Genomic DNA, 25,999 nt, shown 5'->3' with positions numbered 1-25,999 from the left:
CTGCAATCAATTAATGATCTGCCATGACTGAACAAATGGCTATACCAAACAACAAACCTACGAAGCACACAAGCTCTGCCAAACCTCCCTTTATAGATGAAGTACGCATGCAACACCTCCCTCGGTAGATCGTGGCATGCATGTCGAATCTTTTCTTGTATAATGAAAAGAATTTTAAGCATATTTGTACTAATGCCATGTAAAGTTTATCTTTGTGTAGAACAATCTGAGTTATTCTATATAGGAATCACGAAAAGATAAAACCATCGCGTCAGTATCCTACAAGGTTTGCAGTCTTAAACAAGGCACAATTTTCTATGAGACAACCTCTCAAGTGGCTGAGTACAAAATTGGCAAGATTAATCATCCATTTCTCTACTAATCTTATCAACTACATGAAGTCCTGCCGTACATTCCAGGGGCACCATGCAAAGGGGTTGGTTTTCACCCTGCCAGCTAGTCATAAAGTGGCTTATTGTTCATTATGTATTGCAAATTATACATACAAAGCACAAATTCATACAAGAATCAGGAGGTGTGGCCTACTATTACAGACTATACTCAGGGTCCTCCAGCAGGACCATGCATACGCTGTGTATGACTGGCACTCTTCAGCTTGCCAGCTGAGTCATAGAGTGGCTCAATCCTCAGTCAAATACCAAAACTCAAGTTAAAGTCTTCCCTGCCTTGTCACATAAGAGCAAAACATTATATATACATTCCAACAAAAATCAAATCCGCTCAGTCTGTTGTTTATAAGACCAATTCAGAATTTTCAACAAGCTGCTTTGTTAAACATTGGATGTTTTTCTCTGCATTAACCAAAAAGGCTCTGGAATGAGCATACATACTCCTCAGACATTTCCTTTCCCATTTTTTAGCTTTATTTATGAAATATCAATCCAAACATTTCTTTGTAATATACAAATGCAATTATTAACCTTTTCGTTTAGCAGTTTCTGATTTCAGAATCTCTTCCCCAGGCACACTTTCGTCAGAATCTTCATCTGCGTTCAGCATTTCATCTGTATATGTCACAGCATGCAACTTTTCATTTTGGCAATTATGAGTCTTCGAGGCCTTACAATCCCTTATGTCCTTCAATAGCTCAACAACTTCAAGCATTGTTGGCCTGTCCTCTGGTGCATTTTGAGCACACTTTGTTGCTACATAAACAAAACGCTTCAGCTCTTCCTCATCATATTTCCCTTTGAGTTTTGGATCTACTAGCTCCCTGAGGTTCCCTTCCAACACCAAAGGCGCTGCCCATTCGACTATAGTGCGCTTGCTACCTTTTGCAAGTTTCTGTATGGGTTTTTTCCCACTTAGAAGCTCCAGCAATAGTATGCCAAAACTGTATACATCACAACTCTCTGAAGCTTTGCCCCACATTGCATATTCCGGTGCAAGATATCCAATAGTTCCCTTGATCCGTGTTGTGACGTGTGTGGCACCGTCTGGGATAAGTTTGGCAAAACCAAAATCTGCTACTTGGGGCTCAAACTTGGAATCTAACAAGACATTACTGGCTTTTACATCCCTATGGATGATATGTGGTGTGGCATGATGATGAAGATACCTGTTTTACATGATGTAGTGACATGACAGAAAATTTGATTAATTACTCCTTAATAATAGAAGTGTACAAATATAAGCAAGCATAGGAATTCACCATCCTCCCTTCCTCCCTCTTTTGCAATCTTCAACTCCCTTGCTAGCAAACCTGAGTGAAATTACTATCTTTTGGCCCTGCAAGGGTCTAAGGGATGGACAGATTAGTTTTTGCTAATCAGGTCCATCCCACTTCTTTCAGTTCATTTGGTCAATTTGAGCAGTTAAGTTTTGGTTTACTGGTTGTTTAAGGCTTCTAATGTTTTCCTCATGTGTTGTTAGGGTCAATTTTTTTCCTCTTGTGGAGATCCTAAATGCTTGTCCTTTTGTTGGGTATTTCTCTCTAGAGATGGAGGCTCTCTTTGTCTCTTATATGACACCACTCTTGCCAAAATAGTGACAAGATAGAAGGTGAAAGACGAAGGATACCATTCCATTAGAGGGTGCTTTCTTAAATAGGCAAGTACAAGATCAACATCATCTTTTCCTAGCACACACATATCACTCCATTGATGCAATCTACTTCTCTTCATACCACTCTTCTCACATCACTGTAGTACTCTATGGCACCACATTTCTCCACACTTATCAAGCTACTTTACACTTACACTTATAATGACATTCCAAAAGGAAGGGCCTTAGTGGGATCCCTACCTTGTTTAACACGGTAGAATTGTATGGGTGACTATGTGCAAACTTTGAACTCTCCCAACAAAATTAAAAGTAGCTAAACCACTCATGGAAGTGATTCACAGTAGCTGAACCCTTCCTGGCTGTCAAAAACAACCATGTGCATGCAAATTTAGACCTCAGCAGAACAATGGAGAAACAGAATGCATAATCTCATGTACCATATTGATATTATCACATTAGTGCCTCAAACAACAATAGCCCATTCCCTCATAGCAGTTTAAGAGAATTAATCATCTTTGGGAGAATGTTAATTCGCTTACTGTACCTCAACCTAAACAACATGCCTACAAAACCTACTTCTGACTACCCTCTTGCCAAACACAAATAAGGAAAACCCCAGATAATGCCAAACCTATGAACATGGGAACGAATTTATGTGCCTATCATGCAAACGGCAAGCAGCAAAAACAACAAACATGTTATTACAGAGAACGCAATCAAGCATCCCTAGTAACAAGCCACCATAACACTTAAGACCATATATATGTGAAACGATGAGAAAACATTAGATGTAGAAAAGAGAGGAAAGATAGCAGAAAACGAGTGAAGGAGAGTAAAGGGATATATACAAATTCCTTGATAAGACTAGAATATATATAACCTTACCAAAAAAACAAAAAAAAAACAAGCGAAAGAACAAAAGATATAAGTATATGAGACAATTTGAAATTTAAAAAAAGAGTATCCAACCTTACACATTATTTTTTTTAATAAAACAAGTGAGAACAAAGGATATGAGTAAATGAGACAATTAGAAATAAAAATAACTCAGTAAACAAAGCTAACTTATGTTCTCATCAGTACCCAAGCATAAGCTGCCATCGTGGTTTTGAAAGATACCGGAATCTCTTGGGTAGAGGAGGGACAAAGGGAGACAGCAGCAGGAGAATGTAGCATGAAGCACATGGAGAAAATTATTGTGGTAGTGGTAGTACCTGCAAGGGAGTCGCCTGCATGAGGAAGCTGCAGCTAGCATGCCTCCACTCGAAGACCAGCATGATGACATCGACTTTACATACTGCTTTTGGTGTGAAGATATGATCAGCTTGTGTAGCGCAATGTTTGTCTCCCCTTGGCTGATTGACTTGATGGATTTTGTTCCTTCCTCCATTACTTCCCCTTATGCTTATGCAGTATTGAATGGCAGCCTCCTCCTTCAGTTTTGGACAGCAACAACAGTCTGTTTTTCCTTCTCCAATGGACCCCCTCGGCCCCCCCCCTCCTCCCATACTTCTACAAGGACATCAGGTACACATGGAGCAGATGCTTCCACTACTAGGTCAGAGAAGCAGTTCCAAGATTCTTCCTCTCATCCATGAGGATTGCTAACTAGTACATTTAGGTAGAGCGGAAGGTTGGGTTTTCTTGCCATCCACCCTCAAGCCTATTTAAGAGGCATCCTACATGAATAAACTACTTGTCGATTATTTTTCCTCACCATGTTGCTTCACCTTCACCCTCGGTGAATCAATCTCTCTCTCCCTCTCTCCACTGTGTTTTCAAGCGTGGTGTCGGAGCCAAGTTCTATGCACACTGCCTTCATTCAGTTACACAATCCAATGTAGCTCTGCTCCACAGTACTATAGTTTGCGAACATCATTACTTTTCTCAAGAGCTATTTGGAGCTATTTTATTGAGCTGCTTCACAATATATGGAGCCACTGTAGTCATGGAGGGTTGTATTGCTGGAAACCATGTCGCTTTTCATCCTTGGAGCTGGAACCCAGTGTAGAAATCTGATTCCTAAGGTCTTACACTATTCTAGAATCTAAACGGCCTTCCCAACAGCCTTTGCTCAGAGATACTCATACATCAGCCGAAACGTTCTTGTTGGGTGGCTTAGCATTTAGGGAAATCCTCTTTCCCCAGAAAAGGGTGCCTCTTTGTAGCGAAAATCCATTAGCAGCCATCTCTGCTGCTCCTTTCTCCTCTCCACCTCTTCATCTCAGTTGCTCACCTCCATGCCTTCCCTATTTGGTTTTTTCTTGGCACCCACATTTTTATTGGCATCCAGCGAAGCATCCTTGGACTATCGTTGCCCAAGCCCGGCTGCTTTTCCTTCAGTCGCCATTGTTTTCTAATAGGCTGTTGCCTGTGAATTGTCTACCCATACCTCCTCAAGCTGATTATCTTCCACCTTTGATCTGCCTGCATCAACATTTTCGTACTGTTCTAACTTACAGAATCTACCTACTAGTGGCACGACACTTTGCAGAGCAGCTTGCCATCAACCAGTCCATGCTAAAGAAGAGGAAAAGAGAGATGCCCTGCACCTCGAACCCAACAGAATGCCAACTCAAAAGAATCTTCATCAGCGCGTTCAAGGGCATTCCTTTCAAGGGAGGGAATTGTCTCGCCCTCTGCATCAACGGCAACCCCTTCACCCCAACGACAATTGAAAGTTATAAATGCAGATTTCTCATACTTTCTTTTCTCTTGAAGATATTGGATGTTTCTTGGCTTCGGGTATACAGGTATCAACATTGGTGTTTGCCTAAAATGAATGTATCTATAATAATACTTTGACCATGGTAAGTCACATGATCACAATCCCAAGTTGAGGCATGGTCATTTTGAGGCCGTCAGGAAGAAGTATGAAGATTGGGATCATATGTTGATGGGGCCATATGGAGCCCATATGGTGGTGTCCAACAGTGGCACCTATTTGAGTGGCCATGAGAGCCATATGATGTGTGTTTGTTTGGGTACTCTATCCGGAAAAAACTCAAGATGAATGAATATGTTTGTGTGTATGTGTTGTATTGACGTTTTGGTTGGGTGCCTTGCCCGAAGAGAAATCAAAAATGGATGTAATAACCTAGTCCCTTATTTTGTCTCTACACTTGGGATCCATCTCTTGCATATGAGACTAGAACCTTGGATTTATTCCTGATCACAGAAAACTGACATGAGAAACCATGCACCTAGATTTATGCTTCACACAAGATGAGGCAATCCCTTGGAGGAGGTTTGTTGGGATGAAGGTCTTGCTCTCATATGCACAATGTGTGCAATGTGTGTGTGTCCTAGAATGGTCATAGAGTGTGTGCTTCTAAAGGTAATTGCTTGCTATATTTTGGGTGTGTTTGTGTAATGTAGTATGTGATCTGTATAAGGTGTGACTGGACTGGTGTGATGAAGAGATGGCTCAATGCTTCCCACTTTTCAAGAAAAAAAAGGAGAGGACAAGGGGTCAGAAGAGCCAAAGGCTGATCCAGAAAAAGAAGGTACACCTTGCTTCTCTTTCAAATACGTGTCCTTCCTACTAAAATCCATGCACATGGCTCGACTTGTTTCATCTCCACATATTTCAATGCGGAAAAAATAATGGATGACTATATATCAGGCTAAACATGAAGCACAAGTTGTACCCTTGATGACATCATAGATGATGACTATGCTATCTATCCCCAAGCCTATTTAAGAGGCATTCTACAAGAATAAACTACTCCTGCTTGTCGATTATCTTTCCCTCACTTTCATCCTTTGTGAGTCAGTCTCTCTCTCCCTCTCTACACCATGTTTTCTACCATATTTGAGTACGGAAACATGAAACATAAGGTGGATTATAGTGGTAGCAGCAACCAATCCCATATGATCCTATGCACTCCATAGAAATATGGGCAAAATTTGTGTTGGTGTCCCCATTCAGGGAGGCATATCTGTACATGTATACCCTCACCCCCACCTACATTAATTATTTTCATTTCTTCAAATATTATTTCTACGAACAAAAAGGTATATTCAAATATATCAAACGAAAGTCACATAAAGATGCACTCCAGGAGCCATATAAGAGCTCAGAAACATAACAAAGCTCAGACAAGCACATCATTCCATCATGTTAAACTACCAATCCTGCTCTCATCACGCATATACCAAGAGTACAAATAAACTACTTGACCAATGACTGATTGCATGTCATGATGGATCCTTGCTTCCACAAGCTGTTATGTCCCTATTTGACAAAACCATAGGTCTGATCAAGGTACATACTAACCTCAGATTGACACCTGGCTAGCATGGATGAGATCCTAATAGTATTGAGATTATCTTAGTCACGATATTTAAGACTTTTCGTAGTTACAATGTTGATTTAGCACAATGTCCAAGGGGTTGAGGCACCTCGGCCTATATATACTAGTTGAGGCCTTATGTGGTGCAATTACCTTCAGTAGCATATCATCCATGATCGGAATGCCATTTTCATAGGGAAAAATCGGCCTTTTGATGACATCACCCTCATAGTTGAGGGCCTTTGGTATATACAGAGATGCCTTGCCTCTAGACTGACCAATAACTCAATCTCAAGTGGTTCCACGTACTGTACTGAGTCTATAACTAGAAGGTGAGCTCAGTAGAGGAGACAATTTTTTGTATATTTTGTAGGTTATTTATCTCAAATTCTATCTCAATCAAGGAGGATCCAATCCCATGGTTAAAGTTTGCGACTTTATCTTCAATTTGTTCTTTGTTTAAGAACATAACCAAGCTTATGGGGATAACAAGGGAGGCAGTTCTGTTGAAGATTTTGTGATGTACAAATTTCAAAAAATCAACAGATTTTGTGATGTGAAATGGTTACTGTAATATGCGTGCTTGGCATATTTGTCTACTTTAGCAGGTTGAATCATTAGTTTCCTCACTTTCATGACGTATTAAGTCTGACTTGCCTGCCTTGATCTTACCAGCCTGAGGGGATTACCTTTGGCAGGCATACTAATGACAAAGTAAAATTTAACACCAATTGTAATCAAGAAACTCACGCAGGCATGGCAAGGAATCTGTGTGACCAACAGTTATCATCATCCGTAGACCTGAGTCGTGTACTGACAATTTCGTCCATTGATCTTGTACTCCTAATCATGCAGTACAATAGTAAAGAAAATGTTGCAATGACAAGCGTAAAGTCTGAAGGAAAGAGGGAGAGAGCAAGAGAGTGCTGAACGTAAGTTGCAATAGATGAAGTGAGGAATACAAAAGCAGGGAAAGGTTTTGTCTAAGTGAAAACCTTATCCTTCACTAACCGTAGTTAGAACTAACTGGGGTTAGGGGGGAAAACCTCTAAAGAGGGAAAGGTGCCCCTAACCTACTTATTACATTGCATTGGTCACTGCTAGAATATAATAATAATTCTAACACCCCCCTCCAGTGCCAATGTCATGTACAAGGAAATGATAAATCACCAAAAGGAGATAAGTTCAGGGCACTCCGAAATGCCTTAAACTTTTCACGTGGAAGTGCTTTGCTGAAGATGTCTGCAACATTGTCATGTGTTGACACATAGATCATACTGATCTCTCATGCATGCAACTTCTCTCTGACATAGTGATAGTGAACCTCAATGTGCTTCGTGCGAGCATGAAACACAGGATTCTTTGCCACTGCTATAGCACTCTGACTATCAGTGAGAATCGGAGAAGGACCCTCCAATGAAAGACGAAGATCAACAAACAAACGAGGCAGCCAAACACGTTCAACTGTCGCTGTGAAAGCTGCCATGTACTCAGCTTCACATGAGAAGGTAGCCACTGTAGATTGTTTCTTGCTCAACCAAGAAATACAAGCATGTCCTAGAAAGAAACAATTCCCACTGGTGGACTGCCTAGTATCATAGTCTCCAGCCCAATCTGAGTCACTATAAGCATACATCTGCAAGTCACCCCCCCCGGGAAACATCAAGCCAAAAGACTTTGTACCTTGCAAGTAACGGAAGATGCGTTTTTACAGCCTGCCAATGCATAATCTTTGGGCTGTGCATATACCTGCTCACCTGAGAAACCGAAAACTGAATATCAGTTTGTGTATTGCAGAGATAAATGAGGCATCCAACAGCCTGGCTATAGAGTGTGACATCAATTGATTCACCTGCATCATGCATTGTAAGCTTCAGCCCCGGCTCCATGGGAGTGGACATAGGCTTGCAATCATGCATGTTGAATCTGTCCAAGAGCTTTTGAACATACTTGGACTGAGACATAACAATGCCACGTTTCTCTTGAATAAACTGGATCCCCAAAAAGAAATGTAACAAGCCCAAGTCTAACATATCAAATGTAGCTTTCAATTGGACTTTGAAATCTCCAATTACTTCCTCATTTGATCCGGTGAGTAGCATGTCATCTACATAAAGAATGATGACCAACATATCCCCCCCATCCTTCTTGATGTAGAGGGTGCTCTCAGTTGGACTATTGTGCAGCCCCTTGCTGGTTAGAAAGACATCAATTTTGGCATACCATACACGTGGGGCTTGTTTCAGCCCATACAAAGCCTTACTCAACTTGCATACCTGATGTGCATTTCCTGAAATTTCAAAACCCGGAGGTTGTTTGACATAAACCTCTTCCAACAAGTCTCCATTAAGGAAAGCTGTTTTAATGTCCAACTGATGAACATTCCATTCAAAATTTGCAGCCATTGCTATAACTGACCTGATGGTAGTCATCTTGGATGTAGGAGCAAAAGTCTCCTCATAATCTATGTCCTTTTTCTGAGCATATCCTTTTGCAAACAGCCTTGCCTTGTACCGATCAATGGACCCATCTAGCTTTCTTTTGACTTTGAAAACCCAACGTGTACCTATGGCATTCTTGCTTGGTGGCAAATCCACAACATCCCAAGTCTGATTTTTATGAATGGACTGCAATTCATCGTGCATGGCATTCATCCAATGCACATTATCATTTGCTTCTTCAAATGTCTCAGCCTCCTCCTCATCAAAAAGAGTACCTGCATAAGCTGATTCAACTGAAAGAGCCCCCCCTGTGTGCCTTACTGCACTGCGAGTCCTGCCAGGCAATGGAGCCTCAAGCTTATTCTCCTTGAGAGTCTAAAGCAACCAATTCATGACTGTTTTGGCTGCGTGTATCTCCTGAATTTCTTGCCTAACAACTTCATTTACACCCTGAGGTTGTACTAAATCAGCTGGGGACTGAATCTGTACATGTGGATCTGGCAGAGGTTACTGTAAATTCTGAGTTTCAGCGGGGGAATCAAATGCTATAGGAAGCATCCCCTCAAATTCATCATCTAAAGAGGCTGGAATCTGAAATTCAGCATGTGTATGTGCGGAATTTTCAGAGAATATAACATCTCTACTAACAAAAATCTTGCGTGTAGCACGATTGTATAGACGATACACTTTGCTTTGTGAACTATATCCCACAAAAATGCATTTGAGTGCCTTATCTGACAACTTGTGTCTAAACTCCACAGGCACGTGGGCATATGCAACACAACCAAAAACTCTGAAATGGTCCACTGAAGGATTTCTCCCATGCCATGCCTCATAGGAAGTGATTGTCTTAAAGCCTTTGTAGGAGCCCGATTTAAAATATAGTTGGCACACATGAGGCCTTCTAGCCAAAACCTGTGAGGCAACTTCTTACTTGTGAGCATGCATCTATCCATTTCCATGGCAGTGCAATTCTTCCGCTCAGCTTTGCCATTCTGTTGAGGTGTAAGCCTCACTGTACGCTGATGCATGATGCCCTTTTCTTTCAAAAAAGTCTCAAATTCATGAGACATATACTCCCCCCCTCGATCTGTTCGAAGTGTTTACACCTTGAGTCCTTTGTTATTCTCAATCATAGCCACAAAGTGTTTAAAATGCATAAACACTTCTGATTTTGCCTTGAGACGATAGACCCAAGTGTAGTTGGTAAAGTCATCTATCAATGTAACAAAATAGAGATAACCCCCAAAAGCAGGTGTCCTCATGGGACCGCAGACATCATTGTGAATAAGCTGTAATTTGCGTGTAGCTTTTACTGCACCATCCTTTTTGAAGGGAAGTCTATGCATTTCGCCAAGAATGCAGCCTTCACATGCATGAGGAAGAGGCGACTCCAAAGGAGGCAATGCATCAACCATATCATGGCTCTGAAGTGTCATTAAGCTACCATAGCTCATGTGCCCATACATGGCATGCCATAACTCCACATTCTGCATCGCAGCAGTGGGAGTGTTAACTGATAATGCAAGATGGGATCTTCTTTTTTCATATAGATCAAGCTGAAAAAGACCCCGATACAAAGTGCCAGACAACATGAAAGCATAGTCATTCTCTTTGTCTCTAACTGCACACTTGTCATCATCAAACACAACTTGAAATCCTCCTCTATTGAGTGAGGACACTGAAAGCAAATTCTTCTTTATCCCTATGACATAAAGAACATCTGAAATTCTGAAATCTGTGCCATCAGTGGATGTGAGAATAATGTCTCCCACTCCACACCCTGAATAAGAAGAATTATTTGCACAAGTTACCTTCTTTTTGGTGGGTGGAGAATGCAGAGATACAAACAGACTCTTCTTAGAAGTGATGTGCTTTGAAGCACCACTGTCAAAATACCAAGTGTGAAGTGTCTCATCGACGCTAAAAGAGCATGCATCCTTTGAAGGATCATAACTGCAAGTTAAGAAAGCATATGGGTCATCACTATTCGTGGCTGTAATATTAGAACTACCCACTAAAAAATATGAAGTGCAAGATAGAAAGGCATAGTGCTCTTCAACAAAGTTGGCTGCAACATCTCCTCCATCATGAGAATGTGGAACTGATGCATCTGACACAGCCATACCGGAATCCCTTTTCTTCTCTTTGGCTATGCGCTTCTTGCACTCTCTAATATAATGACCTAGCTTCTTGCAATAATGACAGATGCCCTTCTTTTCTTGCTTATTTGTATCACCCTTTGCCTTATAAGAAGGCTGTCCAGAATCAGCTTTATGCTGATGTGTGGGCTGATTGACATGTGGCTTTTGCTGCCCTTTACCCTGGGGCTTGTACTTGGAGAGCATAGCATGCTCACCAGCCCGGGTTGCCATATTTCTGCGGATTTGTTCCTCCTGCAACAGAAGTCCTACCAACTCGTGAAAAGAGAGAGGATTGCTGCCCCCCCTCAATGACAAATTTAACGAGGTATGGAAACCGAGATAGGACTCAGAAAGAGAGTTCAGAGTGGTGTGATCATTTCTGAATCCGGAATGACTTCATCAATATTCAGCAATTGTTCCCTGAGGTCCTTAAGCTTTGTGAGGTGAGAATTCATGGAATCTTCCTCCTCCATATGCGTATGGGAAAGTTCTCGCTTCATAAAGGAAACCCTGGCATCATTTCTTGCTGCAAACATACTCTCTAGTATCTCCCAAGCTACCATAGATGTCTTGCATGACCGAATATGAGGTATAATGAACCTCTTGACAGACAGAGAAATTACTGAAAGAGCTTGTGCATCTCTAGAGTCCCATCTTTTCTGCTCTGCTGTGGGAGTTCCTGGAGCAGCTGCTCCAACTACTTATGCCGCAGTTGTACCTCTACCCCTGGCTCCAGCTGTAGGAGTGATAGGTGTAGTCGATGTATCTCGTCTTGCTTCATCTCCATTAACACAATCCCAAAGATGTCTGCCAACCAAGATATTGCGAACCATGAAACTCCACAAGGAGTAGTTGGTGCCATCCAACTTATTTTCTTGTGTGAGAACCCCGAACACCTCATTGGAGTTGTTCTAACTATTTTCACCAAATAATCTCAAAAAATTACAGCAGACAGACCAAGTGAAATCCCTTCCTGGGATATAAAATGCACGAGTAAAATCTACAAAGAAAAATCTGCCCATAGTGACAAATACTGTCACAGCCTATCAAAGGCTCCAAATGCACTTCAATTATCCTGCAAATGCTCTCCAAAACTGCCTGCAAAACTCTCAAAATGCTTTTACACTACCAAATTGCATCCGAATGCCAAAAGCCCCAATTTCTTCAGGGAAATTGCATCCAAAAGAGGGCAAACTGCTTGAAAGCCCCAAAGATGCAAGAAATTGCAGTGCAAAACTAAAAGCCCCAAATTTTGAGCTGAAATTGAGCCAAATTTCACCCAAATAGTAGATCTCCTGTAAAAGCCCTAAATTCTTGGATAACCTACAAACCAAATGCAATGTCTGTCCACAGATACAAAATGCCCCAAGTTTTCTGCAAGATCTAAGCCCCAAGTTTTCTGCAAGATCTGAGCCAAACAATGGCTATCTACAATCAATGCCTACCAAAAAAGAACCAACTGCTAGAGTATGCCTGCCAAAAAAGAACCAACTGTTAGAGTATGCCTGCAAGAATGAAACCTGCACAGAAGGCCTAAGGTGTACAGTCACTGTACGGAATCTGTACAATGTACGACTGACTGTATGTCGGAATGTACGGAAGCAGCAGGTCAAAATGCAAGACAATACGGACTGTCAGTCCGTACGTTGTACGGAAGTCCTATGGCGTTGTACAGAAGCAGTATGGACCTAGAGCTAATGTACTGAATGCAGGTTGTACGGCCGCCACGAGTCTGCTCACACAGCTATACAACAGTACGCACGAAAGGTGCATCTGTACGGCGAATGTACGGCGGCACAGATGTACATGTTGGCGCAGGTACTGCACGGACAACGCAGGTACTATACGGGCTGGCGACTTGAATGTAGGGCCAAAGTATGGACGTCATACAATGTACGGATGGCGTCGTTGCAAGTATACAGACGGAAGGTACGAGCGATGCACAGCAGCTGTACGAACGGCGTTGCAAGTGTACGGACAGAAATCCGTACAGTCATACGGATGTGCAAGAGTGGAAGCTGCGAGCAGCGAGCAGGGAGAGCTTGCGGGAAATGGAGCAGTTGAAGCGTGAGCTGTTGAGCAGGGAGCAGGTCCGGGAAGAAGTCTCTGCTCTGATACCAAATGTAGGAAAGAGGGAGAGAGCAAGAGAGTGCTGAATGTAAGTTGCAATAGATGAAGTGAGGAATACAAAAGCAGGAAAAGGTTTTGTCTAAGTGACAAAACCTTATCCTTCACTAACCGTAGTTAGTGAACTAACTGGGGTTAGGGGGGAAAACCTCTAAAGATGGAAAAGTGCCCCTAACCTAGTTATTACATTGCATTGGTCACTGCTAGAATATAATAACAATTCTAACAAAGTCTTCACCACAAGGCACAGCGCTTTTGCTTGGGGTAGGAATCAATCTAGTGCTCAATCGTTGCTGATTCAGTGAATGACAATGACAAGGCTGGCACAATACACTTCCATGTAGCTTTGAAGACTCAACAACTGATCATCAAGTATAAATGGGTAGTATGATCTGGTTTGACATTCATAGGCTGAAGGCAGGTGTTATGCTCTAGCCGAGATAGCACGACCTCGGAAAGATCGGTGGGCATTTTCTCTTAGATGACCGACTTCTGTAATATTTAATGTGCGTAAATAAAATGGTCAAGAGAAGTAACTGCCAAGGTCCTAGGTGAGGGTGTAATGGCATTGACTAGGTGGTTCTGAGTGCTAAGGCCTAGGTGCACATAAATGTGTAATAATGCCAAGGGACAAATGGTTTAATTGCGCCCCAAGAGAGGGGTAAATGGTGTACCAAGAAAAAGGGCTAAAATGATGACATGTGGCAGAGGGAACCATCTAGGGAGTTGTGGGTTTTGTGGATAGGCATGAGACGAAATTACGTATCTGTTGAAAATATGTGATCCACGAAAATAAGGCTGGGTGGACATACGTGATGCCATCACCCGTGATTGAGTTTGACCAGGAGAGAGATATAGAATAGGTTCGTTTCATTTTGGTATCAGAGCCTATGGTAGAGATCAAAGGCTGGACGAATGGGAGAGAAGGAATGCAGCTGCTCGTGACATACGACGAATTGGAAGGGTGTTGCCCGTGACGACGAACAGCGTGGTGGCGGAGTTCGGGTTGAGGTGTTGATGAACGGAGCAGGTTGGCGACATGCTGCGATGGCATGGCGCACCTTTGACGGACAGCAGGCGTGGAGCGTAGGTGTGGCTATCGAGCTTGGGAACGAGGGGGAAAATAGCGGAGCAGGCTGACGGTTTTCTCCGAGTGAACGAGCTGGTGGTCCGACAATGTGCGGGTATGCTGAGCGGTGATGTGCGCCCATGATAGACGAAATCGAGACAAAGAATTAGACAAGGCACGGGATCTTTTGAAGAAAGCGAGAGGCACACGTAAAAAGGTCTCTGGGAAGCGCGACGCCGGCCAGCCAATTTCAGGTTGTCGTGGATTTTGTTGATGTGGCACAAGCGCTATTTGTGTCAACGCGGCGCTGGTGGTGCAAATTGATATAATCTACATCGAGTTTTTTTCAAGCTTGCCTCAAGAGCAGAACGCACATACTCAGGCTGCTTTCCTCAAATCAGACCTGAACAGTGGCGAGCGGAACCTTGTCCCGGATTCCTTTTAAAGCCTGCGTGGAGCTTCCAGGGAGCAGTTCTTTTCTCTTTTATACAAATTTTGAGTTTGCAGTCGATTCATTCTGTACAGCAGAGGCTGCCGTTTATTATTTCTGCATCACAAAAGGGAAATTTTTATTTTATTTTTTATTTTTTTTTAAAACCTATTTTCCCTTTTGAAACTATGGAGGCAGAAGGACAAGATTCCACGGTGAATCCTAGTGAATCTAGAGCACGGTCTACACAACAAATGTCCCATCACACAACACCTACTCTGGTGGGTAGGATTTCGGTATTAGAAGAGGCTTTACAGCAGCTTCAAGTGAATGCTGGTCAGAATGAGATTAGGGAGATGGTGCAAGCCTTGTCGGCTAGGCCATCTAGAATTGATAAGGGCAAAGGTCGAGCAGAGCCAGAGCCCAGTATACACTCATCAGAGCGTGCGAAGGTCAAGGTGCCTATTATTGCCAACTATAGACCGGAGAAGTATGCTGGTCGGATGACCGAGCGCAGTTCTGATGTGATTGAGATTTGGTTAAACAAGTGGGAAGAAGCCTTCACCATTTGTGAAATCAGATCTGATCTAAAGAAAATCCGCAAGACCACTCACCTGTTTATTGAGGCAGCGGATAGATGGTGGATAAAGCAACAGAAAGATCAAGTTGCTCCTACCACCTGGGAAGGGTTTAAAGCTGAATTTAAGAAACACTTTCTTCCACCTGACGAAGAGTCCCAAGCTTGGGATGCTTATAGAAACCTTCGTCAGAGGAATTTGTCGGTGGCAGAGTACACTGACAAGTTCAGGGAATGTGTTATGAAGATAACAGACCCTCTCCCTATGTCGGTTCAGTTGAAAGACTATATCTATGGACTGAATGACAAAATTAAAATGGAAGTTCGGGCTAAATATGTGACTACATTAGATGAATCTATTGCAGTAGCCCTGAACTATGAGGATGCCAAAGGCAGATCTAGTAGATTTGTGCAAGCAGGGACTCAGTATGAGTACCCGAGAAAAGGGGGATTTCAGAGGAAATGGACTTCAAAGACAAGTGTCTCCCAACCAAGTGGCCAAACCAAGCAGGTGAAGCCGGTTGAGGGACCAGCAAAAACAAGTACCACCGTTGGGGTGAAAAGGAAAATAACTCCAATGGCAGCCCGGGCTTGATCAAAGTCCTCGTTGACCCCTGAACAAAAGAGAAAGCTAGAAAAGAAGGATTGTGCTTCGGCTGCCTTCAGCGACATCAGTGGAAAGATTATCCACTGAATAAAGACCGTCGCACGGCCAATATGATAATATCTGAATGCGACGAGGAAATGCAGGAGAGTCCCAATGCGGAACATATGCAGATGCAATTGGCGGGACCTTCTCAAAGGTTAGTACCTGTGTTGTTAAGTGTGTCTGTTACTAAGCTAGTAAGCGGTGCACCTGATAACATCCTTTCAAAGCCCGCAGCAACAGGGTATACGGTTTTCGATGAGCCCGAGTTGATTAAAATGAAAGAGCAAGTAGCCAATCATGATGTGATTGTGTTGTTTGACTCAGCGTCAACACACAATGTAATCAACTCGAAGCTTATTAAGAGGCTCAAGTTGAAAACTAGTCCATCTGACTATGCTTATACGGTCAGGATGGCGGACGGAAGTTCAACTGAAGTATGGGACCAAAGGGTTACCCAGTTGGAACTTCGAATTCATGACTATGTTGAGAAGCTGGACTTTGAACTGACCAGACTTGCTCACGCAGATATAGCCCTGGGCATGGCTTGGCATTTTTGAAAAAATCCAGCCATTGATTGGAAAATGCATATTTACCAGTTCAAGATGAATGGGGTAGAATATGTTTTGCGAGGTGAAAGGGATTTACCTCGAGGACCACTGATTTCAGCCATGGAAATTTTGGAGGACTCCGAAAGAGTTTCTGTGTCTGTGTATAGCATCGGTAGAGTCGATTGATGATGCATCGACTAGCACTAAGGCTACCCAAGACGGAAAAATGGCCGAGTTGGCTAAAGAGATATCAGAGAAGTTCTCTGAATGTTTTAGGGATGAACTACCTTATGGGTTACCTCCAGAGCGGAAAGTTCAGCATATGATTGAACTGATCCCGGGGGCAGAACCTATAAATAGACCTCCCTATAGAATGAGCTTTACTGAAGAGGCAGAGGTGCGTAGACAACTGGAAGAATACCTCAAGTTGGGGCAGATTCAACCAAGTTTCTCACCTTTTGCTTCGCCAGTGATATTAAAGAAGAAAAAGAATGATACGTTTCGCCTCTGTATAGACTACAGAGCATTGAATAATATCACTGTTAAGCACAGGTATCCGATGGCTCGGATTGATGATTTGCTAGATGCATTACATGGAGCCGTGATTTTCAGCAAGATAGATCTTAAGTGTGGCTACCATCAGATCCGGATTAGAGCCGAGGATGTGCATAAAACCGCTTTGGTCATTATGAGTTTGGTAATGCCCTTCGGACTTACCAATGCTCCAACGACGTTCGTCATGCTTTTGAACGATTTACTACGTCCGTATATCGGAAAGTTTGTAGTACATTTTATTGACGATATTCTAGTGTTCAGTAAAAGTATTACTGAGCATCGTGAACACTTGAGAATAGTGTTCAGTACTTTAAGGAAAGCCAGTCTTTATGTAAATAAAAAGAAAACTATACTGTGTATGGTTAGGCTTGAATATTTAGGATTCATAATTACTCCAGAGGGGGTAGAAATGGATCCGAAGAAAGTGGCTGCGATACTAACTTGGCCAATCCCTCAGAGTCTGACCGCGTTGCGATCATTCTTGGGATTTGTCCAGTTTTAAAGAAGGCATATCAAAGGATATTCCGAAATAGTATCGCCATTGACTGATGTGACCTCAGATAAAGTACCTTTTATTTGGGGACAGAATCAACAAGAAAGTTTTAACACCATAAAACAAGCTGTGGTCACAGGACCGGTGTTAAAAATAGTTGATCCCCAGAAACCGTTGTTCTTGGAAACCGATGCAAGTGGCATTGCGGTAGGAGCAGTCCTCCTTCAAGAGGGAAGGCCACTAGCCTTTGAAAGCAAGAAGCTTTCTCCCTCTCAAAGGAATTGGCCAACTCATGAATTGGAGTTGTATGCTGTTATCCATGCTTTGAAAACATGGAGGCATTATTTGTATGGTTCAGAGTTTTATGTGGATGTGGATCATGATACTCTGAAACATTTTTCTAAACAGCCTGACTTGAGGGGCCGCCAAGCTAGGTGGTCATGCAGGAGTTTAATTTAACGATTCGGTACCGAAAAGGAAAAGATAATAAGGTTGTTGATGCGTTGTCTCGCATTATGCACAACCTGAGTTTCACGGTATTAGAGAGTGCTCTAATGACCGAGATCAGAGAAACTCAAAAAGTGGACGAGTTTGTCCAGAGCTTATGGCCTAAAGCTCATGTGTTAAAACCCGGGAAAAATGAAAAAGGATGACCCGGCATCCAGAAAAGGCCAAACATATGCAAGATATACCATAAGGGATGGTATGCTAAAAAGAAATGGCAAGGTTATAGTACCTAGTCAGAATGATCTCAGGCAGAGAGTCATTCGACAGTGCCATGATAGCCCGTGTGCGGGACATCCAGGGGTCGAGAAGACATATGATCTCGTGAAATTTCTTTTGGCCAAAGATGAAAAAGCATATTCATGAATATGTGACACGGTGTTTCTCGTGTCAGGTAAGTAAGGCCGAGCAGGTGAAGCCACCCGGACTTTTACAACCCTTGGAGATACCACTAAGTAAGTGGGAGAGCATTTCCATGGACTTTATTGTAGGGCTGCCTACAACACAAGGAGGGTATGATTCTATCCTTGTGGTGGTTGATCGTCTAACCAAGATGGCTCGCTTCATTCCGACTAGAGAGTCTGTTAGTGCCCCGCAAGTAGCGGATTTGTTCATTAGACATATATTTCGTCTGCATGGATTGCCTAGACCCATAGTGTCAGACAGAGATGTCAGATTTACCGGTCATTTTTGGACAACGGTATTTGAGACACTAAGGACTGAGTTGGTAATGAGTAGTGGGGATCATCCTGAGACGGATGGTCAAACGGAGAGAGTCAACCAGACTTTAGAGGATATGCTGAGGGCATATGTGTCATTGAGGCAACATACATGGGACAAGTGGTTGCCATTGTTGGAGTTTGCCTACAATGATAGAAAACATTCCTCTACAGGGTTTAGTCCGTTTGAGCTGAACTATGGTTATAGACCAGCAAATCCAACTATAGTTGGAGTACCTCAGAAAGTGCCTAGTGCCGCGAACTTTGTAGTTCAGATGCAGGAGATGCTAGCACTTGCGAGAGCTAATATCCGCCAGGCTATGGATAGAGCCAAGGTATATGCGGATGAAAACCGGTCTGTAAGAGTATTTAGGGAGGAGAAAAAGTTTTTCTCAGAGTTCCTTCGCACTTGAAGTCGCTGACTTGAAGATAGTGTGCTAATTTATCACCTCGATACTGTGGGCCGTGGTTAATTCTAAAAAGAATAGGCAAGGTAGCCTATAAATTAAAATTACCACCGGGGTGTAAGGTGCACCCAGTGTTTCATGTCTCTCGTTTAAAGAAATTTTTGCATGCTGGTGACTCACTAATCGAAGGTGTTGTTTTGTTTCAGGAGATAGAGGATAATGCAAGACGCAAACCAACAAGAATCCTGGACCGAGGAACAATGCAAGTGCGCAATCGGAAGATCCCCATGGTGTTGGTTGCATGGCATGGTCTACCTCTATCGGAAGCTACCTGGGAATCCGTATACCAGTTACGGAGAGTGTTCCCAGTTTTCATCATCGAGGACGCTGATGCTTGAAGAGGGAAGGAATGTTATGCTCTAGCCGAGATAGCATGACCTCGGAAAGATCGGTGGGCATTTTCTCTTAGATGACCAACTTCTGTAATATTTAATGTGCGTAAATAAAATGGTCAAGAGAAGTAACTGCCAAGGTCCTAGGTGAGGGTGTAATGGCATTGACTAGGTGGTTCTGAGTGCTAAGGCCTAGGTGCACCTAAATGTGTAATAATGCCAAGGGGCAAATGGTTTAATTGCGCCCCAAGAGAGGGGTAAATGGTGTACCAAGAAAAAGGGCTAAAATGATGACATGTGGCAGAGGGAACCATCTAGGGAGTTGTGGGTTTTGTGGATAGGCATGAGACAAAATTTCGTATCTGTTGAAAATATGCGATCCACGAAAATAAGGCTGGGTGGACATACATGATGCCATCGCCCGTGATTGAGTTTGACCAAGAGAGAGATATAGAATACGTTCGTTTCAGCAAGTGCAACACATCTTCAATTGTCAGATGAAGCAGGCCCATGAAGAAATTCCGGTCCAAGGATTACAACTAGAACAGTAGCTAGAACTGTCAAGATTGGATGTAGGCTAAGGCCAAGTCTTATGCTCAAGCCACATGGAAATATGTTCCAAATGACATTTATACAAGCATTTTGTACAACAACGGGATGAAAATGACCATGTCTGCAAACTTAAGGGTTTGAGCATTTAAATTTAGATGCTAATGTTTAAAATTTTCAAGGACAGTCTGTGGATGTGTCCAAAATTTGACCAGCAAGTATTTCATCTGCTTTTGTTGAGTGGTCTCGGAAGTCCAAAGAAACAGGATCAACACACTAGGAGATGCCATAAGTTTTGCTAAAATCTAAGATGATATCATTGCAGCTGCACCAAAAGATTAAAAAGCTCCGCACACCCACACCAAGTTCTTAAGAACCCAAAAGAAGAGAGCCCATGCAAAGTGCATCATCCAACACACCTCCTATCAAAAGAACGAAAAAGCCAAAGCGGGATCAAAGTCAAGACAGACTGCTCTTTTAGCCATAAGGGAAAAGTGCACCTCTGCAGCACCATCTTTTGATAAGGAATCAACAACGAGCTGAATTTGCCTGAAATTACTATAATCAGAATCATCCTGACATTATGATCCTAAAAACCTGAAAATTCACTTCCTGCATTGGCATTCAACATGTTATTATTTTCAATTATTCAGAGGCTACGAGTGTGAAAAAAGGTTGTGATAAAGACTTGAGTGCATGAATCCCTATACTAAGCGCTTATGGATAATCTATCCCTCTCGATCTCAGATGTTGGTGCTCCCCAAAACCTGGAAATTTGTGTTTACACAGGAAGAATATAGGCTTTAATGAGAAATCTATATTAGGAAAGTATTTCCCCCCAGTATTCTCTGAGTTAAAAAAGGGTTGGAAAACCACGTGTTATATTATACAAACATTCTTGCAAACTAACAGATGACTACATTTTCCTCAGATCAACAATAAACTACAAAACAAAATCCAATTGACAGAGCACTGAAGAAAATAAACTTGGGAGCTTGAAGAGAGCAAAAGCAATTCAAACACCACAAGAAATTAAAGTTATTCCAAATCTGTATGTTCCAATTGCAACACATTCACTTCCCTCATCCGTGCCTTTTGAATGCTTGGTCCAGATGTGAAAGCCACTATTGGAAAATAAGTCTTGGCATACTTACGCAAGGGCCTCTGCTGAGCCAACAGCTATCATAATCCGTCTCCGCCAGTGCAATAGACCATCCGATGCATACTGTCCATGAAGATGTGACAACAAGCTCAAGTTGGGCATGTAATCATAGACAATGAGGCGCTCTTGACCTTCTGCACAGTACCCACGTAAACTCAACAGATTTTTGTGTCGGACTCGGCCCAAAACCTCAATTTCCACAGCAAACTCCAGTTCAGCTTTTGAGCTCCAAACTTTAAGGCGTTTTACAGCAATCTGTCAAAGTCAAGCTTTTATGTTAATGACCTGGTTGGTCTTAAAAGTCAAGCAATACCTTTACAAATATAACACAAGACCATGTAAGCAATGTGTACAGGTCATTATATCAAAAGAACTTTTATAGACCATGTGAGCAACATGTACTGGTCATTACATCAAAAGAGCTTTAAGTGTATCAAGACAATCATATATAACACTGGAGTGAAACAATTGCTGGAGGACTGGAAGACAAAGCTTTGCAAGATACTCCTCAGAAGGAAAATCAACACTAACAGTTTTAAGAAGCACTAAGTATAGGTATCTACTCAGCCCTTGCCAAATCGACTATGCACAGGAGAGGGATAGCAGGTGAAGGGAGGCCTGCTGAAGCTTCAGAACTTCAGGGGGAGCTCAAACAACACTAAGCATGCCCAATGCCCATCCACCATCAGGATGAGGTCATCATAACCATACAGGTCACATGAAAGGCCTTGCAAAAACGTTCAAAACAAAGGACAGGAGGCATATTAGCATCACAAAAAGGAAGGGTATGTTGAAATCCTTCCAACATATTGAAAAAAGGCTTCATTATCTAGAATGGTAACAAAACTCCAAATGACAGCAGGATTTGTCATGAAGAATATAGATGGCAATACAGGTCTCAAAAGCTAGCAGTTTGGGAGATGGCATCATACAACTGAGCATATGCATACTTAATGTCCTAACGCTGCCATCATGCACACTATTTCCTTCTTAATTTAATACAGGAAGAAAGAACGTAAAGGCGTGGTGTAAAGGAGGTTACTAGCCTTGTTAATTCATATAGTATCTACCCGGATATGGGCTAGCAATGTAAGATCCAAAGGGATATAAAATGAAACGACACAACTGCTGGAACCGGATCTGACGATTTCGGGAATGAGATCTGCACGATGTGGGGGGGACGATCTATCTCTCTATGAGGAAAATGTTCTGATCTTGTAATCCATTTTCAGATCTGAATTATAATATGACTATTCACAATTCTGCTGGCCTACCTTCTGTTATTTCTGCTTTGTTCAGAATGTCTCGATCCGCCGAAATGAGAGAGAGAGTTTGTGTTTTCGCATGACTGTTTATTAAGATTGATTCTGAGAGAAGAGAGATGATCACGAAGTGAGGTTCAACCTTTGCATTGCAACCCATTCCAACCTAATACAAAGTCAGAGTGTTCAACCTGCCGATCCTGCGGGTTGGAAGACTCAATGAAGTTCGGAGATTGTGGACTGGGAGGGCATGTTGGTGCACACCGCAAATGATGCTTGTGTGCGACCGGATGGACAGTTCTAGTGTCGCAATGATGAAAGTATAGTGATTCTGTTCCCAGTCCGCAGATTCAGATCACCCCAACCCAAAGTTCCAAAAAGAGACAGGTCCCGACGTTTTCGAACAATCAACGGAACAAGTATGGTTTCGGAATTTCTTTTGAAACTTAATCAAGAAAATGAATGTGGGCATGGCAAGGCACATGCAGGGCCTGAGTGTGTGGTCAAAGTGTATGTCATGGTAGGTAGTGTGCATAGTCACCAAAAACGTTTCGAAACATAGAAACATGAAACGTTTCAAAAAAAATGCCGAAGTTTTGAAACGCCTAATGGTACTCTCTAGTGCCAAAAATGTCTAAATTATGTCCCACATATTTATGGCATGTTCAAATGATGCTTAACATGTAGGATTTCCAGTAATACTACCCTTGACCACGTTACTTTGGGATGGAAACATTTCGAATGTGAGAAACGTTTCTTCCCAAAGAAACATGTTTTGTTGTGACTATGGTAGTGTGTGCGAGTGATGGCAGTGTGTGATGTGGGTAGTGGAGTGGAGATACTAAAAAACAGAGAAGTGTGATTTGCTCCTGGTGGTGGTGGTGGTGAGAGAGAAATCAATGAAGTGTGAGGAAGGCAAGAGATCCCATGAGGTAGTCAACTACGCTAGACCCTCCCAGGAAGTGTGATTTGCTCCTGGTGGTGGTGAGAGAGAAATAAGTGACGTGTGAGGTGAAGGCAGGAGATCCCATGAGGTAGTCAACTACGCTGGACCCTCCCCCGTGGACAAAGCAGGTGTACCCACCTAAAGATGGCCAACAACTCAGGCCATTCTAGATGATAAGATCATGTATCATGCTCATAAACAAGCTGAATTGTTTTTGCTACAATCACCAACACTTGTGTTGATACAGTACTACCTACTAACCATGATCTACTGTCAACTTCCGGCTTTTACACTGCCATGATCAGTAATAATAACTCATATTTTTCTTTCCCATAGGTGAGCATACACCAACATAGAGCCATCTCTTACGGCTGTAGTAGACTTGGCTATGTGAATCAAGTGTTGATATTATCATGCGAAATGAAATTATGTAGTATTTTGGATAGGCTAATCCTTGTGTCTCAAATATTAGTTGTCTAATGGAAAAACATGATATGTACAAATGTGTATATGCACTTACAAAAGAAATTCAAAGAAGAACAGTTCATGTGAAAATTAGCATAAGCAATCAAGCCATATTCTAAAATCATCAAAATCTTTTATCTATGTCCTTGGGTCTCTCAAACATTAGTTATCTGACGGAAAAATATCACTTAGGATGTGAAAATTAAATTCAAAAGAACTTGAAAGGAGCTACGGCCATGTGAAAAATAGCCCACATGAGAACTCAAGTTGTATTCTAACATCATCAAAATCCTTGATCAATAGTCTAATCCTTGGGCCTCTCAATCAGGTTGTATTCTAACATCATCAAAACCCTTGATCATTAGCCTAATGCTTGGGTCTTTCAAACCTTAGCCATCTACCAAAAAAATGTGTTACCTATAAATGTACAAATATAAATACAAAAGAACATGGGAGAAGTAAGGTCCACACGAAGTAATTATTACCACACTCTATCATAGCAATTACTTTTGATATATTTCAAAAATATCTAGGAAGTAATGGTTTCATATTTAAATCCAACTTCAAGGGTCTCAACTACCAATGAAATCCAAATTCCAAATAGAAATCTCATTTGATAAGAGATAAATAAGAGGCTGCTCACGCTTGGAATCTCACTTTGGAAAGGTTCAAAAAGCGCTTGACAGGTTGAATCATACAATATTAGTGACCCACCTGTGACCCATCCCATAGTTGGCCCCAATAAACACTTCCAAAGCCTCCTTCCCCAATCTTGTTGTCATAATTGAAATTATTGGTAGCAGCATGAAGTTCCTTTAAAGAGAAAATCCGCCAACTGTTGTATTTCTTCTCTATTGAAGGCCTACAAGAGAATTGGAATTAAAGTCTTATTGAAGAGCATGTGGAATTAAAGAGGACATTCAATATTACAATCAAAATTTAAAACTTAACTAAAAAATTATCACTCCAATGTTTGGCCAACACCAATGTTTATCAATGCCTTTTGCATCTTCCTCCCAAGCATTTTGTTTTCCAGAAATCCTTTACATGAAGAACAATGTATTGATAAAAACAAGAAAGTGCTCCAATTTATAAATACAACTATGATAATGTGAGTGTTGGAAAGGTCACCTCCCCATCTGTAAGCTCCCATATGAGGAGAGCATGGGGGGCATGGACCCGGGAACTGATGGAAGGCCACATGGGCAGCACTATGGCTGCCATGGGGGCAGAGATCAAAGAGAAAAAGGAAAGTACCTGGACGCATCAAAGTGGCTGCAACACATGGCATCAAGACCATGGCAGATGGCGATGCATATATGGCATGGATCTGGCCTGGAAGAGGCAGATCTGGAGCAGCATAAGATGGCAGGGTATCCCGGGGTACGGGCGCCTACATGGAGAGCTATCTGGCGAGGCGTGTTGGTAGGCACATGGCCTGCAACATACCCTAAAGATGGCGCAGGAATATGGCAGGATAGATCAGCAAATAGGTCGGCCAACAGTAGGGCTGGTTGGGGCTGGTTGAGCCAGCCAACCAGGCCTTGGTTAGGCTGGTCAAGAGGGCTGGGTCCCTGCCTGGAACAAAGGCTGCAAAAGTGCCTTGTAAAGACCCTTACATAGGGCCCTGGTTGGGCTGGTAGGAGCAGCCAACCAGGTCGGTTTTCAGCCATACACAGTCGGCCAAAATAGGGCTGACCAGTCAGTTATTTAGAGGCCCCTAGAGGCCTATAAAAGGGCCCCCTTGGGGGGCATTCACTTATCTAGCAGTGCAGCCTTCCAGGAGCAGTAAGGAGCAGCAGCAGACCTATACTTGGGCCTACTTCAGGGAGGTCAAGGAGGATCAGGAGTGCTGCAGACTTACCTCTACATTGGCTGAGACCTACGCTGTCTACCAGGGCAGTAAGGTGCTGAGATCTGGACAGAGAGTCTACATACGCTCGAGGTGGCAAACGCGGGCCCAAGTCTAGAGATATCCGGAAGATAGTAGAAGTATGTGGTAAGATCAAAGGACCATGCTCTGGTGGGACTTTGGATCTATCTCTCTTTTGTATTGTGTCCATAGCTTTGGACGGAAATATATATTCTTTTGGTAGCTTCTATATTTGGCTGGTTCATTGTCTATTGAAAAGTCTGCACATCTATGTGACGCACATAAGTTTAAGAAGTTTGTGATTAAACTCCCATACACACACTGTGTGAGCTCCTGGGCTATTCTATCAATCTTCCACTGTGCGTAC

At 42.4% G+C, this 25,999-nt stretch overlaps 1 protein-coding gene across 4 annotated transcripts in view; it reads right to left on the bottom strand.

The window, feature by feature from the left end:
* Positions 1-779: 779 nt before the first annotated feature.
* Positions 780-25,999, bottom strand: part of LOC147900482 (PTI1-like tyrosine-protein kinase At3g15890) — a 57,655-nt gene continuing 32,435 nt past the window's right edge. For 3 of the 4 annotated variants that reach the window (XM_087376875.1, XM_087376874.1, XM_087376876.1), the window contains exons 3-5: positions 24,474-24,621; positions 21,079-21,341; positions 781-1,579 (exon numbers count right to left, since the gene is read on the bottom strand). In XM_087376875.1, coding sequence (XP_087233001.1) covers positions 937-1,579; positions 21,079-21,341; positions 24,474-24,621 — 1,054 coding nt within the window. In that variant the 3' untranslated portion in view covers positions 781-936. Of the gene's footprint in view, positions 1,580-21,078; positions 21,342-24,473; positions 24,622-25,999 lie in introns of all 4 variants that reach the window. The other variant, XM_087376877.1, reaches the window with a different exon arrangement.

The sequence above is a fragment of the Dipteris shenzhenensis genome, chromosome 7, assembly GCF_047967505.1.
Source record: "Dipteris shenzhenensis isolate YYH24624 ecotype China chromosome 7, Dip_SZ_1.0, whole genome shotgun sequence".
NCBI classification, from domain to species: domain Eukaryota; kingdom Viridiplantae; phylum Streptophyta; class Polypodiopsida; order Gleicheniales; family Dipteridaceae; genus Dipteris; species Dipteris shenzhenensis.
This window is presented reverse-complemented; position numbering and strand designations above follow the sequence as displayed.